Raw genomic sequence first — 14,239 nt, 5'->3', positions numbered from 1 at the left:
TGTTCTACAATCTGAAAGCTTTTTAAATGAGGTTCACAACCATTAACAAGGTAAATATATTTGTAGATTTGTTTGGGCAATTACAGGCATTTAAAAAAACATGCATAATAACGGACATGAATCTAATAAGCCATTGTGAATTAAATTTATTAATGCCACTTTATAAAATGAATGCATCTAGCTGATACGTTACAGCTAGTTTTGTTCTGTAAATAATTGAGCAGTGATACATACAGCATTTGCATCACTAGGCATTGCCAGCCCCTGGTAACAATTGCAATAAATTTGCCCCGGTGAACCAGTCTACTGACTACCAGCCGGGTTCTGCTTTTATCTGTCTAGTCTGCATTTTCCTCTGCTCTGTGAGAAACAGCTGCAGTAGAATGGAGCTGGTTAACCCCAGAATATGGGACACCATTACAAAGTGCTTGTGAAGACTTTACTTTGAAATGTGCCCTTCTGCCAATTATAATTTGCAGCAGGTACAACACTCCCAGGCTATGGAAAAGCCATTTCTCTATCCTGGGAGAGTTCATTCAATTTTAGCTGATATTAAGTGTTCAATAGCACAATTTTCCTTCTTCTACTTTCATCCCTTTGGAAAATGTCACCACTCTGGAGTTAACTAATTGACCACAGACCTTCTGAGGAGCCAGGCCCAGAGCAGCCCCACAGGGTGCTGTGGAGCGTCAGCAGCTGCAGAGACACAGGGAAAGGCTGAGACCATGTCCCCAGGGCATCCCCCTCCTGGCCTTGCATGTGCGATCGGAGGATGCAGGATCCGGCTGAACTCCTGGGACAGGGCAAAAGGGAAGGACACACAGGCCTGACCCTAAGTGCTAGACATCGCCCTGTCCCAGCGTGACCTGGTGACGCCCAGGCTCCACGTGCAGCGGGCAAAGAGACCCAGGACACTTTGGCAGACCCTGATCTCACCATGAGATCACTGAGATGGGTCAGGTGAATCACTCACTACTTGAGTCCATTCCTTCCTGCTGGCCATAAAGTATGCCCAGAGACTAGCTCAAATGACGGCACCTTTCCCGTGCCTAAAGTCAGGGCACAGGAATGTTGAGCTGAGGTTGCGGCTGGTGAGCAAGCCCGGTACTCAAGGGCTGACCCTTGAGTGACTTTGCATTCAAAGCTTCCTGCTGATGTAAAAGGGGCAAAGCTGGGACAATGCAAATAAAAAGGACTAGTTTTTTATCTTATTTTTCCTTGGCAAAAACTGAGATGTGATTTCCCCGGATATAAGGTTTCTAGCAGTAACTCCTTTGTGGCTGCAAAATCCCCACTCGGTGCAGCTTTGCACACGTGTCCACTGCCTCCGCCTTCAGTGCAGGAGTCACGGAGGGCAGACACTTGGCTTTGTCCTGCAGGATGCCGTGCCCATGCCCATGCCCAAGGCCAAGTAAAATGCTATTGCTCCGGGCTCTGACCTGCTGCAAGTCCTACAAAGGCAAGCAGCTTCCTTCAACCAGCGAGTGGCACCATCCTTCTCCCCGAAACCACCAGCTCCTGCCACGAGGGTCTCAACACTTACTTCCCAGGAGAAAGTGCCAACCCCCAGCATAACCTCTGTTGGATGACTTGGAGGATGAACTACCTGCATCCTCAGTCCCACCATGGCTATGGCTGGCTCACTGCATGGTTTCTGCTAGGACTCAGCCCTTTGCCAAAGACCAGAGGGCCTTTTTCCTACATGTTTATGAGGGACTTACACTCTTTTTTTATATGGTTGCTCAGGGAGGTCACGAGCAGCAGCCAACACAGTCTGGCTGGTGGGGAGTGATGAAATGTAAGAAAGATCACCTTGGTCCAAAAGAAAAGTCATTCTGAAGAAATGTGGCTGCTTTTTGCATAAGGAACCCAAACTTCTCCCTTTCCCCAGCCTCCAGCTAAATCCTGGATCCTCCAAGCAGTGATTTCCTAATTGGAGGGTGGTGCGTGAGCACCAGAGAACTGATGGCCACAGGGGTCCTCCGCCTCCAGGAGCAAAACTCTGCTTGCAAGAGGCATTTTTTTTTGGGTCAGAAACACTTACTTGCTTTTTTAAATCTTTGTATTTATTTGTATTAAATTTGTGGCCAGTGTTGGGTTTTGTGGAGAAGGAAGGGTTGGGGTTGCAGCACGCTTGGGGAATCACAGAATCCCAGACTGGCGGGGGTTGGCAGGGACCTCTGGAGATCACCCAGTCCAACGCCCTGCCAGAGCAGGGTCACCCAGAGCAGGTGGCACAGGAACGCCTCCAGGCGGGTTTGGAATGTCTCCAGAGACAGAGATTCCACCACCTCTCGGGGCAGCCTGTGCCAGGGCTCTGCCACCCTCACAGCAAAGAAGTTCCTCCTCGTGTTTAGGTGGAACTCCCTATGGTCAAGTTTGTGCCCGTTACCCCTTGTCCTGTCCCTGGGCACCACTGAAAAGAGCCTGGCTCCATCCTCCTGACACCCGCCCTGTAGATATTTATAAGCGTTGATGACTTCAAATGCAGTGAGTGTTGAAGCCAGGATGAAGGACTTCAGGTTGAGGACCTAGGGTGCTGTGGGGCAGCAGAGCAGCCTCAGGGCAGGGCCTGGAGACTGCTCTAATGAGACTTATTCCAGTAATGGAAAATCACTTCACAGGGTCTCCAGCTTTCCCAAAAAATGAGCAACCACATGGTCCCCTCCTGCCAAACTGCCCTACACTGTCCTGCTGCCGCAGCTGCACAGCACTGCCCGACTGCCCCGGCTGCCGGCCCTGCTGCCCTGCTCACGTCAGCCTCAGCTCTGCCTTCAGTGTCCTCCAACGTGCTGCCACTCTGCTGGCCCTGCAGTCTTGGCGTTGGGCCGTGCCGGCTCTGGGGACGGGGATCTTCGCTGCTCCGTCCCTTCCACTCAAACAAGGGCCAAGAGTGGGCAGGAAGGTGCCCACTGGAAATGCCAAGCAGGCAGCTATCTCCAAGAGCTCCCGAACAGAAGATATTCACCTTTGACTAATGCATCACTCCTAATGAGTAGCCGGGCCAGCTGTATTTAATTGCCTGGTTTAGGCAGATATGGCTGGAAAATCTCACGCCTGTCAGATTTTTTCTTCCCCTAAAGCATCAAATTATTCACTATCCTCTTGTAGCATTTTGCAGCCAACTCTTTCCTGTGATGATTTTCAAAGGATGAAGAATGAGCACCCTGGTGACATTTCTAGTATCTATAAATATCTCCGCACTACCCTGCCTGCCCAACTGGTGAATTATGCAGGAAGATATATATGTAATAAAACAATCGGATCCATTTTGTTGTCAACATCCCATTCTTCTTCAGCTGGCAAGAGAACAGCCCAGGCTGTTGCTCTGGAAAGAGCAAGCAGTGCCTGAGGAATTACTGAACTTATCCTTTCCTGTAGGTACGGGGGCACGTTGGAGGATGACACTGAGCAGCGAGAGGCCCTAGTATGCTGCAAAAAGGAAGATGGGTCTTAAAAGAGAAGTAGTGTGAAGTTTAGGAAAGCAACAGTCTTCAGAATGGCATGAAATCCCGCGTATGGAGCACTGAGAAGCTCCTGGTAAAAGAAGCATTGAAGAAATACCAAAAAAAGGACTAATCCAGCAATGTTCTCTGGAGCACAATGCACGTTTACTATAGATTCTGGTCCTGCTTTTATGTGTTTAATTCAGCAGTGCTCTGTCTATACCACTAAGTCTCCTGCATGATGAAATACACAGAGAATTTAATGCATCCAACTCTGCAAAGCTGTGGGAAGTGACCAGTTTACATTACTTATCTAATTGGCAGGTTTTAATTTAGATTGGCAGGAATTTAATTTAATAGCATAGATTTCCCTAGCTAACAGACCTCTTCTAGCCAGATACTCATTATGTGAGGTAATCTACAGAATCAGTTAGCTCATCTATGGGCTAAGAGGCATTTTAAAATAGAAAGCTTAAGACAGCTCTCTCCATTGCGTTAGATATTTGTAGATGTCTTTCGCTAAGCCATAACTAGCTGCTTCATCATTAATTTTTGAGGGCCGGGCCTTGGAGACACTGCCTGGCAATTAAACAAAGTTCTTACCAGAAAGTTTTCCCACCTTACCTTGGTCCAGAAGGTCATTGTTTTCCAGGACTGCAAAGACAAGGATTTTGCATCTCCTCATTCCTGCAGGAAGATAGCTGTTGTGTTCCTCAGACCAAGGAACAGAACGAGGAACAGACCCAAGGGACTGTGGAATTCCTGCAAAGCCTGGGGACTTTGCCCTCCTATGCTGCTCTGGGTAGGAGGACAGCACAGTGTGGAGAGCTGATACACTGGCCTGGCCCAGAGTTGACCATGTCCCCATGGCCATGCTGAGGCCACCCATAAAGCTGCTCAGTTTGACGTGAGGCTGAGAAACCGAACACTACCCACAGAAACTGTCGTGGTTTAACCCCGGTAGGCAGCCAAACACCACCCAACCACTTGCTTGCTCCCTCCCAGCGGGAAAGGTAGAAGTGCTAGAGCTTGTGGGTTGAGACAAAGACAGTTCAATAGGTAGAGCAAAAGCCACGTGCAAAAGAAGGAATTCATTCCCTGCTTCCCATGGGCAGGAGGGTTTCAGCCATCCCCAGGAAAGGTGGGCTCCATCATGCGTGACAGTGACTTGGGAAGACAAACGCCATCACTCCGAACGTCCCCCGCTTCCTTCTTCTTCCTCCAGCTTTTATTGCTGAGCACGACATCATATGGTATGGAATAGCCCTTGGGTCAGTTGGGGTCAGCTGTCCAGGCTGTGTCCCCTCCCAGCTCCCTGAGCACCCCATCGCTGGTGGGACAGTGTGAGAAGCAGAAAAGCCCTTCGCATGATACAGGCACTATTCAGCAGTAACTAAAACATGTTTGTACTATCAACAGTTTCCACCACAAACCCAAAACCATACAAACTACTATGAAGAAAACTAACTCTGTTCCAGCAAGAATCAGTACAGCTCTACACATCTATCTCTTCAAGGCTCTAATCACATTCTTAACTACAGCAAGACCTTCAAGAGTGGCAGGATGCAAGTGAGAAGGGTTAAAGGTAATCAAAACATGGATCCGCTCCTCGGCAACAAGTTGGATCATCCTTTTCTTTGTCTCCAAGCCTCAGGCTCTCCCTAAGTCTTAGTTTAATCTGCATGAGTCTTTGTGACCATCCCCTTTGCCCAGAAGTGAATGGCACCCAGGGCTGTGCAGAGCTGCCCCCAACACAGGAGCATTTCCCGGGGAACGGGTGGTAGTGTATGGTATATGCTGGTATGGTATGGTATGGTATGGTATGGTATGGTATGTTATATAGAAAAGGAATGACTGTGGTGCCTGCTGGAAGTTTCTTGGGGCACGGCATGCAACACACCCGTGCTTCCAGGCACTGCAATGCCTGGAGCACAGTAGATCACAGTGGGGGACATCAGCACTGTTGCTCCCTGGGTTTTGGCCTTCTGTTTGTTAGGGGACTTTATACTTACCTGCCTCTCTCGGATGCTCTGGCTGAGGAACAAACAGTCCGTTGAAACCTCTGATTTATAGGCCTCTCTGGAAAGCTTTCTCTGTAGAGCTTTCAGGTGATGCCGGTGGGCTCCTGTTCATTGAGACACAGAAATGGGCTTGGCTCAGGTTTTGGAGGAATCTTTCATGGCATTGCCAAAATGCTTTTCCGAGTGGGCTTGGTGACACATGGCAGGTCAGAACGGGCTCAGTACGATACAGCAAGTAATCCCCAGATACCCTTTGTGGTTTGTACACGAGCATCTTACCCACATTCCTTCCAAGATCTGCTCCACCATCCCGAGCACTGCACAAGCACCACAGCTGCATTTCAGGCCAACAGGCCACCGCTGCTGCTTGTTCCAGGTGCAAATACATTCCTGGGTGACCTAGAAGACATGGCACATGGGATGCACTGCCCTTGCCAACCCACTGCTCTTTCCTGCCTACTGCTGCGCAAGGACTCCTGTGATGCTGAGCTCCAAACTCAGCCGGGAAGCATAATTTCTAACCTGGAGGTAGATCCTTCTCCCACAGTTGCAGTGGCCGTACCACAGGCTGGTCAAACCCAGCTCACCTCACTTAAGAAGTCTAGAAGTTAAACACCTTGGTCCCGGCCACTCTTTCCATTTCTTAACAGTGAGCACAGAAAAATGAGAGCCAGATGTGATCCCCACTTTGATAACCAGGGCAGGAAGAGGTGGGAGGACCACGTCCCTCATGGCGTACGAGGGCAGCTCGAGGTGGCTCACTCAGACCTGTGGTCTCACCAGGCTGCAGACTCCCACCCTATGAATCCCACGGCTGCCTGGAAACGTGATCTGGGAACTCTCAGTGCCCCCATGCAGGCACTGGGAACAGAGTTTGCTGCTGATCCTTCTCTTTCTCCAGTTGGTGCTAAACACCTGAGACCATTCAGGGCCAACTCTGGCAAGTGGGGACCTCTCAAGATGAGGCAGTGTTTGTTGAGGTCGTCACTGACTTTGGGGGCTCATCTGAGTTTTACGGGGTTTGTTGTGATCCCAAAGGAGGGTCACAGTCCTGGCTGGAGACCTGAGTCTGGCTGTAAGGTTGTAACCTGGCATTGGGTTTGGGTGTGAAGGTTTGGGGGTGCTCATCAGTGCTAACTCCACTGAGACCCCGCTGAGACACGGGCTGATGCCTGCAGCGAGTTCAGAGATGGCTGTGACACCCCTCAGATGACAACCCCAGGGCTGCCTGCCCCGTGAGCGGCGGGAGGACACTGTGCACCGTATGAGGAAGAGAAACAGCAAATCTTAGACAGAGGCAAGGTCTGGCGCCGTGCAGTCGGCCCGGAGAGCGCGGCACAGCTGCATTTCCCCAGGCACCCCAACTTCTCGCACCTCCCCAGGGCCCAGCTTCTGCAGTCCAGAGCAATGCTCGGTGTGCCTGCCTCATCCAGATAACGCACACCCCAGCCCCTCTCTGTGCCTTCTGCTCCAGAAACGCATCGGTTCTCACCCACTGCATCCGTAATTGTAAGCGCAACTCTCCAAACGGCTGCGCCTGTCCCACCTGGCCCTGGCATGCACTCGCCATACAGTGAGGAAACATGTGATACAGGCCTCCGGGCAATTTCTAGAGACTAGTCGAGGAATAATGATTTTTATTAGTAAAATTCTATCGTTACAAAACATTCTTCTTAAATAATCCCTGCGCTGTATTTTTACTGTTGATTACATCAAGCGCATTGGATATTAAAACTATTTTTACTGTTTCTAAAATTTACAGGAATATTAGCAAGCAACAGTTCATATCCACACCACCTGCTGATCCCCCAACATTACACGTATGACAAAGAAACACTCGTGTATAGAAAAGAACCAGTTCTAAAGAGTTTCATAGGTCACTGGACTACCTAAGGACACTGACTTTAAAACTACTTTGAATCACAAAAGAGAAATAAACGTGAAATTCAGATTTGAGCGTAGCACTCTCTGGGAAGGGAAGATCTGGCTGTGGGTTGGGATCTTCCAGTGCTGCAGTGTAGGAATTACAGGACATGGATTTGCAGCAGCCAAGAATCTGGTCCATGCGTCCCTCTGCTCCTCTGTCACCTCCCTGCAGGCTCTATCTAGGCTAAGTGCCCGGTGCTCCGGGAGATGGAGCCTGGCTTCAGTCTCAGGATATTATTTTTTTAATCATTAGGGATTTGCACATGAGGTGCTCTGCTGGTCAGCCTAGGTCTGTAGCAGCAATGCCACACCAGCGAGCACCCACTTGGAAGGATTTTCTCTAGTTTTAAGGTTAAAAGTCCACACGTAAGTTGGCCCTCTGTGGCGTGTTTTGTAGACAGGACATGGGTACACACTACGGGTATCTTGTTTGTCAGCAGGAATGGCTTTGATGAAAATGACAGGCATGGCGGGGGTTAGTTCCTTGAGCCTGGCATCCGTGATTATCCCGGTCTACAAAGGAAAGAAGACAAAGTCTTCATTAGATTTCCAAGATATCCATCAGTTGTACCCCAATACGCATGATCCTCTGTAACGTTTATACAAACCGGACTCATTGGCAAGTGGAAGCATCTTTCCCGAGATAAAGGGGTGGATGAGGCTATTTGACGTAAGAAGGGCCTGGATCAAACACCTGCCCTCTCTCATCAGAAGCCTCCCTCAAGCCCACCTTATTCCAAAGGGTGCGTAGAAGACGCCTGCTCTCAGTGGATGCCCAAACCCACACACACCTGAGCTGGGCTTTGCAGGGAAACAACATTTCCTGGCTACGTCCAGCCACACCATCCTCGTGCTGCTCTTACTCACGGTTTTGCCAGAGCAGAACCACCAGTTGCTTGTGTTGCTGGTGCCAGGACCAATCGTGGACACCTGAAGAGGGCTCAGGCTGGAGAACGACGCTCACTTGAGAAGAGCCTAAAAGGCACCAAGTAAGTGTCCCACCACACCCCCACAATTTGAGCACGACCTGGGATACGCTTGTCCGTGCAACGTTTTGTGTGGCCCCCAAAGGCACCACAGGCTTGTTTCCACTCTCACAGGTGCTCACACCAACACGGGGGATTCAGAAAGACGATTCCTGAGGGATTATTATTGTTAAATAACAAGTCCACATTATCCTCTTCAAAGCAGTGCTCTGGCTCAGCAGGCTGCCCGACTCAGGAGAAGGATGGTCCGCTGTCGGGGCATCAAACCAGCGGCTTGTTTCTTTAACTTGGGTGTCTCTGGCAACTTCTGTTTCTCTTTCTGACAATAAAATACCCTACATATCAATCAATTTCCAAGCCTGCAAAATTGCTTAATGGAAGCTAGAGAGACCAAATGAAAACAAATAGAGAAAGGGAAATAAAACTTCTCAGTGCTAAAGAGAGTGCCTCTCCCTGCAGCTTAGCTTCACATATCATTATTATTTCAAATGCTCTTAGATCAGACTTGCGGGATGAGTTTCAGCCTCTCTAGTAGTTTATTTAGTTCTGCAAATGAGTGAAGAAAAATAATCCCTCTTGTGACAGACCTCGTTTTAATTGCACTAATGCCATCTGTTATACTAAGCTGTGATAAATCCAACTGTGATTTAGAATTTTATAGTTCCAACGTCCTGAACAAACATTAAATAATTCTTGTAATACCTTGCAAAGAAGCTATTTATCAAGCATTATTATGCACTTCTTTTAAATCCACATCTTCCATTTCTGAGGCTGGATTTTGATCAGATCTCTTTTTTTCACTGCTGCCAATTCTTCAAATCAAATTTTCAAGATACATTCTACCTATTTCTGGGTTAACAAGAGTTGAAATCTTCCTGAGGTATCATCTCTGTGGAACATATCATTGTGTTATGTCTGGGCTGATTTGCGTTTGTATTTTTTATCGCTCTTATCATCAGAAATTAATTCTCCTCCGAAAGCAATTTTCCCTAACTACTGGCATGGGGCACCTGGTAAAAAGCCACTGTTCCATGCTTGGAGAGCTCAGGCCTCAAATACTTGCAGAAGTCTTCACTTCTGCTTGTCCTGGCTTCTCAACAGGCAATTTGAAGAGTGGACGTGTTTCCCTGCCACGTATCGATGGGTCCGAAGACACGAAGCGGCTGTCACAAGCCAGGGATGGTAATCGATGAGCCCAAACACAAACGCAGTGAGCCAGCATCCCCTCCCACCCTTTTGAGGTGTTCTAGCACAGGCACGCCTGCACCGCAGCTAAGTTAGGGGCGGTTGGCTTAAAGACCTTCACCACGGCTTGGTTGTCTTACGATAGAGTTGCCTCTGTTTGCAGGGCAGGGGAGCTGGCGGTCTGACCAGCAGCGTAGCCAGCAGGGAACATGGCTCCATGGTGGTCCAGAGATTGCTGGAGTTGGTGGCTTCAACTGGACACGGGGAACGAGAAAAAGAGCCATCCATGGAGCACGCAGTGAAGAAGACCTAATGATGTGCTGTCCCGTACAGCCAGATAAGCGAGGAATTTTTATCACTGGGTAGCTTAAGAGTTGAGATACAGATGGAAAAGGGTTTGCCAAGTTATCCATTTTTCAAAACAACCATAACTAAGAGACTGGCTGTTCACAGCACAATTTGCAAGTGTCCCCTCCATGGCCGCACTGTAAGTTTATCGCTGGAGGCCTCAGCTTGAGCCACGTCTGACTGTGGCTCTCATAGCTCATAAATACATGGGCATTACTGACAGTTGACATCTGCAGAAAAAGGCTTCCCATGATGTCCCAGCTCACCCCTCCGGGAAAAATTTCAGTCTCTGATGCGTGCGATTGGAGGTACCTGGTGCCTCTGCAGAAGAACGTGGTGAGCTGTGAAGTCTGGGGCTGTAGCAGCAGAACAGTGGGCTGTGCCAGGGCTGGGTTGCACACTGATGTTGTTTTCATCTGCGTCCGCTGCTGGGAGTATCTCAGATAAAAACGGTGCTGTGCAACTGTCCCCAGAGATATCGAGCTAGTTGAACCAGCAAATAAACGTGACTGTTCCTTGCCACACAGATCTGCCCTTCTGAGCCTCTCTGCCGCTTTAAGACTGGTTGTTTTACATAGGACTGGCTTTAAAAAATACACATCATGGCTGCTGTGGCTTGAAGGACGCACGATACTCTCGGTGTTAAGCCACTGCTCAGCACGCTGTGCACTGACTGTGCATCTCTTCCAAGGACAAGGTGACGTGCTGTCTCCTCCAGGCAAAGCTTCGTGCGGCACGTGGTGCAAACCCACCTCTCCGCTTGCCCAAGCATGCCCCAGTACCCTTGTGAGGAGCAGGGCACACGCTTGGCATCAGACTCGCCATTGCTGGGAGCAAGAAAGCCAGGAATCAGCCAGCAAACTCCCGTGACATGAGATGAAATGTCTCTTGAGACAAAATGTCACCAGCCGAACTATCTCTTGCTGAGTCCCGGTGACTTTAACAGTGCTACAGGAACAGATCATTTGGACCCAAAATAACTTGCTTGGTTTCATTTCATCTAATAGCTGCCTGCTGTTTTGTAATGAATGTTTTATAAATTTAAGACACCCAAGGGCAAACATAAATGTTTAAATAAATAGAAAAATGGGAGCAGCAGAACACAGAGGGACTTTTTCCTTTTTTGGAGGCACAATCTAAATGTGAAATATTCTTTTAAAAGTGTAGGCGTTCCCCAGAGGAGTTCTCCTAAACATGACCTGCCATTCTTATCAGAGGATTAATTTGGAAGGAGCACACAACCCAAAAGAACTGTGCACCTGTTTTAAAAATGCTGCATCCATTAATGTATACCGGTGCTCACTGGATTAAAGGTATAATGAATAGTTCCACTAGGTGGAAATGATATTTCAGTGTGAGCAGCAACATATGAAAATATTCTTTCCCTTTCTGAAATAAATTGAAGCATGATACCCAGAGATTATGAATGGTTCTATAAAGGTAATTGCTCAGTATCTTCCAATCACAAGGAAAATGTAACCAGAAAAAACACATTTACTGAAGTCTGGATGGTTTCCGAAGCCAAACCTCATTGCTGAATGCAATTGCCCATACGAGTTATCGGAGGGCGCCAGAGGGGAGAAGCCACGTGCTTCTCAGAAGATTTCTGGCTTTGCACCATCAAAACTTCTCACTCTTCACTTCCATTACTGCGTGGGGATGGGTAAAACTTACACAGAACTCAGCCGCTTTGCCCATTATATTTGGCGGTAACGACGGCAAAGGAAGACACAACTGCAGTCAGTGGAATCTATTTTTAACACAGTATTCGATATTCAAGACCAGGAACTTCTCTAAACTTTCTCTGTACCGTTGTGTCCAGGTGATTTGTATCACCTTAAAAAGTCCGGTTTTGAGGGTAACTGAAATCCAATGCTCCCAGTAGCAGGGGGCTGTGATCTCCGAGCTGTGGGTTTTGTGTGGCAGCCACACCAGAGGCTTAGAGAAGGGAATAGGTGGGACCTGTAGGAGCAGGGCTTGGGACACGGACTGGGCTGGTCTCTGTTCTGCTACTGTGGCTTCTGCTATCAGCAGAGCCAAAACCAGCGAGGCAGGAGATCTGACCTTACACCCACGTGAGATCTTTACTGCAACCTTCTGACAGAGCCTTTGCCAATGTTCCTGACCACCTGTGGCTCTCCAGACCCAATGCGCACGTCAACCCATTTCCAGAGAGAAAATGGAGCCTTGACCTTCCCAAGGATTTGTGATAAACTGCGCTGGACGCCATCAGTCGGTGAGTTCAAAGCTTCGCCTGATTTCCTATCCTCCATGGAAAACTATCTCAGAGAGGGAGCAGAAAAAAAGGTGAAGAGTGTAAGATCTGTATTGCAAGGTCAGGTTGGGATACGGTATATAACAGCAGTCCTCAGTCTCCTACCACCCAGGCCCACGACAGATCAAGGGTGATCTTCAAGGTCAACACTCTAAAGAGCTGCCTCTGAAATAAAACTCTCTTCCTGCGAGGGGGTAAACTTGACACAGATAAGTAAGTTCTGGGTGACCCACTTTGATCAGCCCTCGCTCTCTCACAGATCACTGGCAGCAGAGCATCGCGCTGGCTGCCCAGAGTAAGAGCCGCATGAATCACTGTCAGTTAATTCTCACACGCAGCACAAATTGGGAGTCACGGTACCACAGGCCAGGCAACGCCGAGCACTGAGCCCCGTGGGGATTTGTCAGCCTAATGGCTCTGGCTCGGCAGACTGCACTCCTAACAGCTGACAACTGTCAGAAGGAATGACAGGGACAATTGTGCTCCTCTGGGACGCTGCTCTGAGAGGGTTGCGGCAAGAGGAGCGCTGACAGCTACAGGGCAGGAAATAGCAAGTGGGCACGTCTTCTTCAGCTGCCCGGCTGGAGGGTATGGCTCCCACCTTGGCTGCCCTGAGGCCGGCTGCGCTACCACTGGAAGGTATTGGGCCACATCCTGAAGGGGAAAGAAGAAGAGCAAGGGCCACCCGCACTCTCTGTTTGTCCCCACCATGATGAGTCATCTCCCTGAGTCTGGGTTGACCATGCAGGTTAGACCTTTGTGCAAGCTTCATTTGCCACCATAAAGGGACGGCTACAGGTTGTAATCAATTTTTGGCCACAAGCGCTATCTATGCAGATGACGTGCTGCAGCACCCAACAGTGGAAGGACAGTGGTCTGGGTTTGGTACATCCCACCCATTCAGCTGCGGGTACATGTAGGATCCTCTCCTTTCTCACTGCTGCCGCTAAACAGGTGACAGAGCAATGACAATGCCAGTCTGCCACGTCACTTCTGGAGGCAGCAGAGAAATCAGAACCACGCGGAGGTGCAGGGACAACACAGCCCTGAGGGGACCCCGTGCTTTCTGTCTGTAGAAACAGCATGAGCACCGACCACGGTTTAGCCAACGGACACTGAGGTTGAGAGTCTCCTTGTAAAAAATTGATGTATCAGTGCAAGTTGGCCACCCTGAACGCCCTTGAAACAGAAGCCACAAAACTAACAAGTCCAAGGGGTGATTCAGCCAACCACCTTGGATACCCACTCTAGGCTGCAGAGAAGCCCATCTTTCACATGTTTCCCCCTCCCGAAGACACAGTTCTAATGACTATTTTAGATGAGCACTCATCTGAGCAGTTCCCCAGAGTTCAGTACCAAGCAATAAGGGCATAACATCCATGGCTTCTCTCTCAACACCAGAGCCTTGGTGAACTCACCTGTGCATCCCAGCGCGCACCTTCCATGAACAAACCGTGGACATACGCCCCTTCCCGAGGAGGACTGGCAAAATCTTCTCTGCTCTTTTTTGTCACATCGCACTGCAAGGTCATCTTGTCCAAAGGCCACTCGTTCTTTCGGGCTGTGGACTGCATGATGGCTGTCAGGAAAGACTGGGGATTGAAGAACCCAGCAAGCCACACCGCAGAGGGCAAGGAAAAGTCTCCTGTCCAGGCTTCCAGTTCCTTGATGCGAGCGAGGAGGTCAGCAAACCATGTGCCCAGGCTGGCTGTGGAAGGGTAAGCCCTCTTTATCCAGGACTCAGGCACCATGTCCAAGAAAAGGGCGTTCTGCAAGTTCTCCATGTCGCTTGTCATGGTCAGTTCTCCCTGAGTGAGAAAAGGTATAATTAGGACTGACGACTGTTTAACCTGAACAAAGCCCGCTCAAAAGCAGAGGCTGAGCTAGGAAGCATGTAAGAGCACGGCACCCTACACAAGCATTCACACACTGTGAATTTCTTCATGAGTTTTGGATTTTCATAAACGCTTTCTGTTGCATATTCCTGCATCCTCATCTTCCCTACTGTAAAAACGCTACTTGGAGGAAAAGGTGTGTAACAGAGTGACGGCG

General features: G+C 49.1%; 1 protein-coding gene across 3 annotated transcripts in view; it reads right to left on the bottom strand.

Annotated features, from left to right (window-relative positions):
* Nucleotides 1-5,449: 5,449 nt before the first annotated feature.
* Nucleotides 5,450-14,239, bottom strand: part of DNAH9 (dynein axonemal heavy chain 9) — a 224,800-nt gene continuing 216,010 nt past the window's right edge. For 2 of the 3 annotated variants that reach the window (XM_074607550.1, XM_074607554.1), the window contains 2 exons: nt 13,606-13,995; nt 7,073-7,906 (listed from right to left, as the gene is read on the bottom strand). In XM_074607550.1, coding sequence (XP_074463651.1) covers nt 7,679-7,906; nt 13,606-13,995 — 618 coding nt within the window. In that variant the 3' untranslated portion in view covers nt 7,073-7,678. Of the gene's footprint in view, nt 5,572-7,072; nt 7,907-13,605; nt 13,996-14,239 lie in introns of those variants that run through there. The other variant, XM_074607552.1, reaches the window with a different exon arrangement.

Source organism: Larus michahellis, chromosome 14 (genome assembly GCF_964199755.1).
Source record: "Larus michahellis chromosome 14, bLarMic1.1, whole genome shotgun sequence".
NCBI lineage: Eukaryota > Metazoa > Chordata > Aves > Charadriiformes > Laridae > Larus > Larus michahellis.
This window is presented reverse-complemented; position numbering and strand designations above follow the sequence as displayed.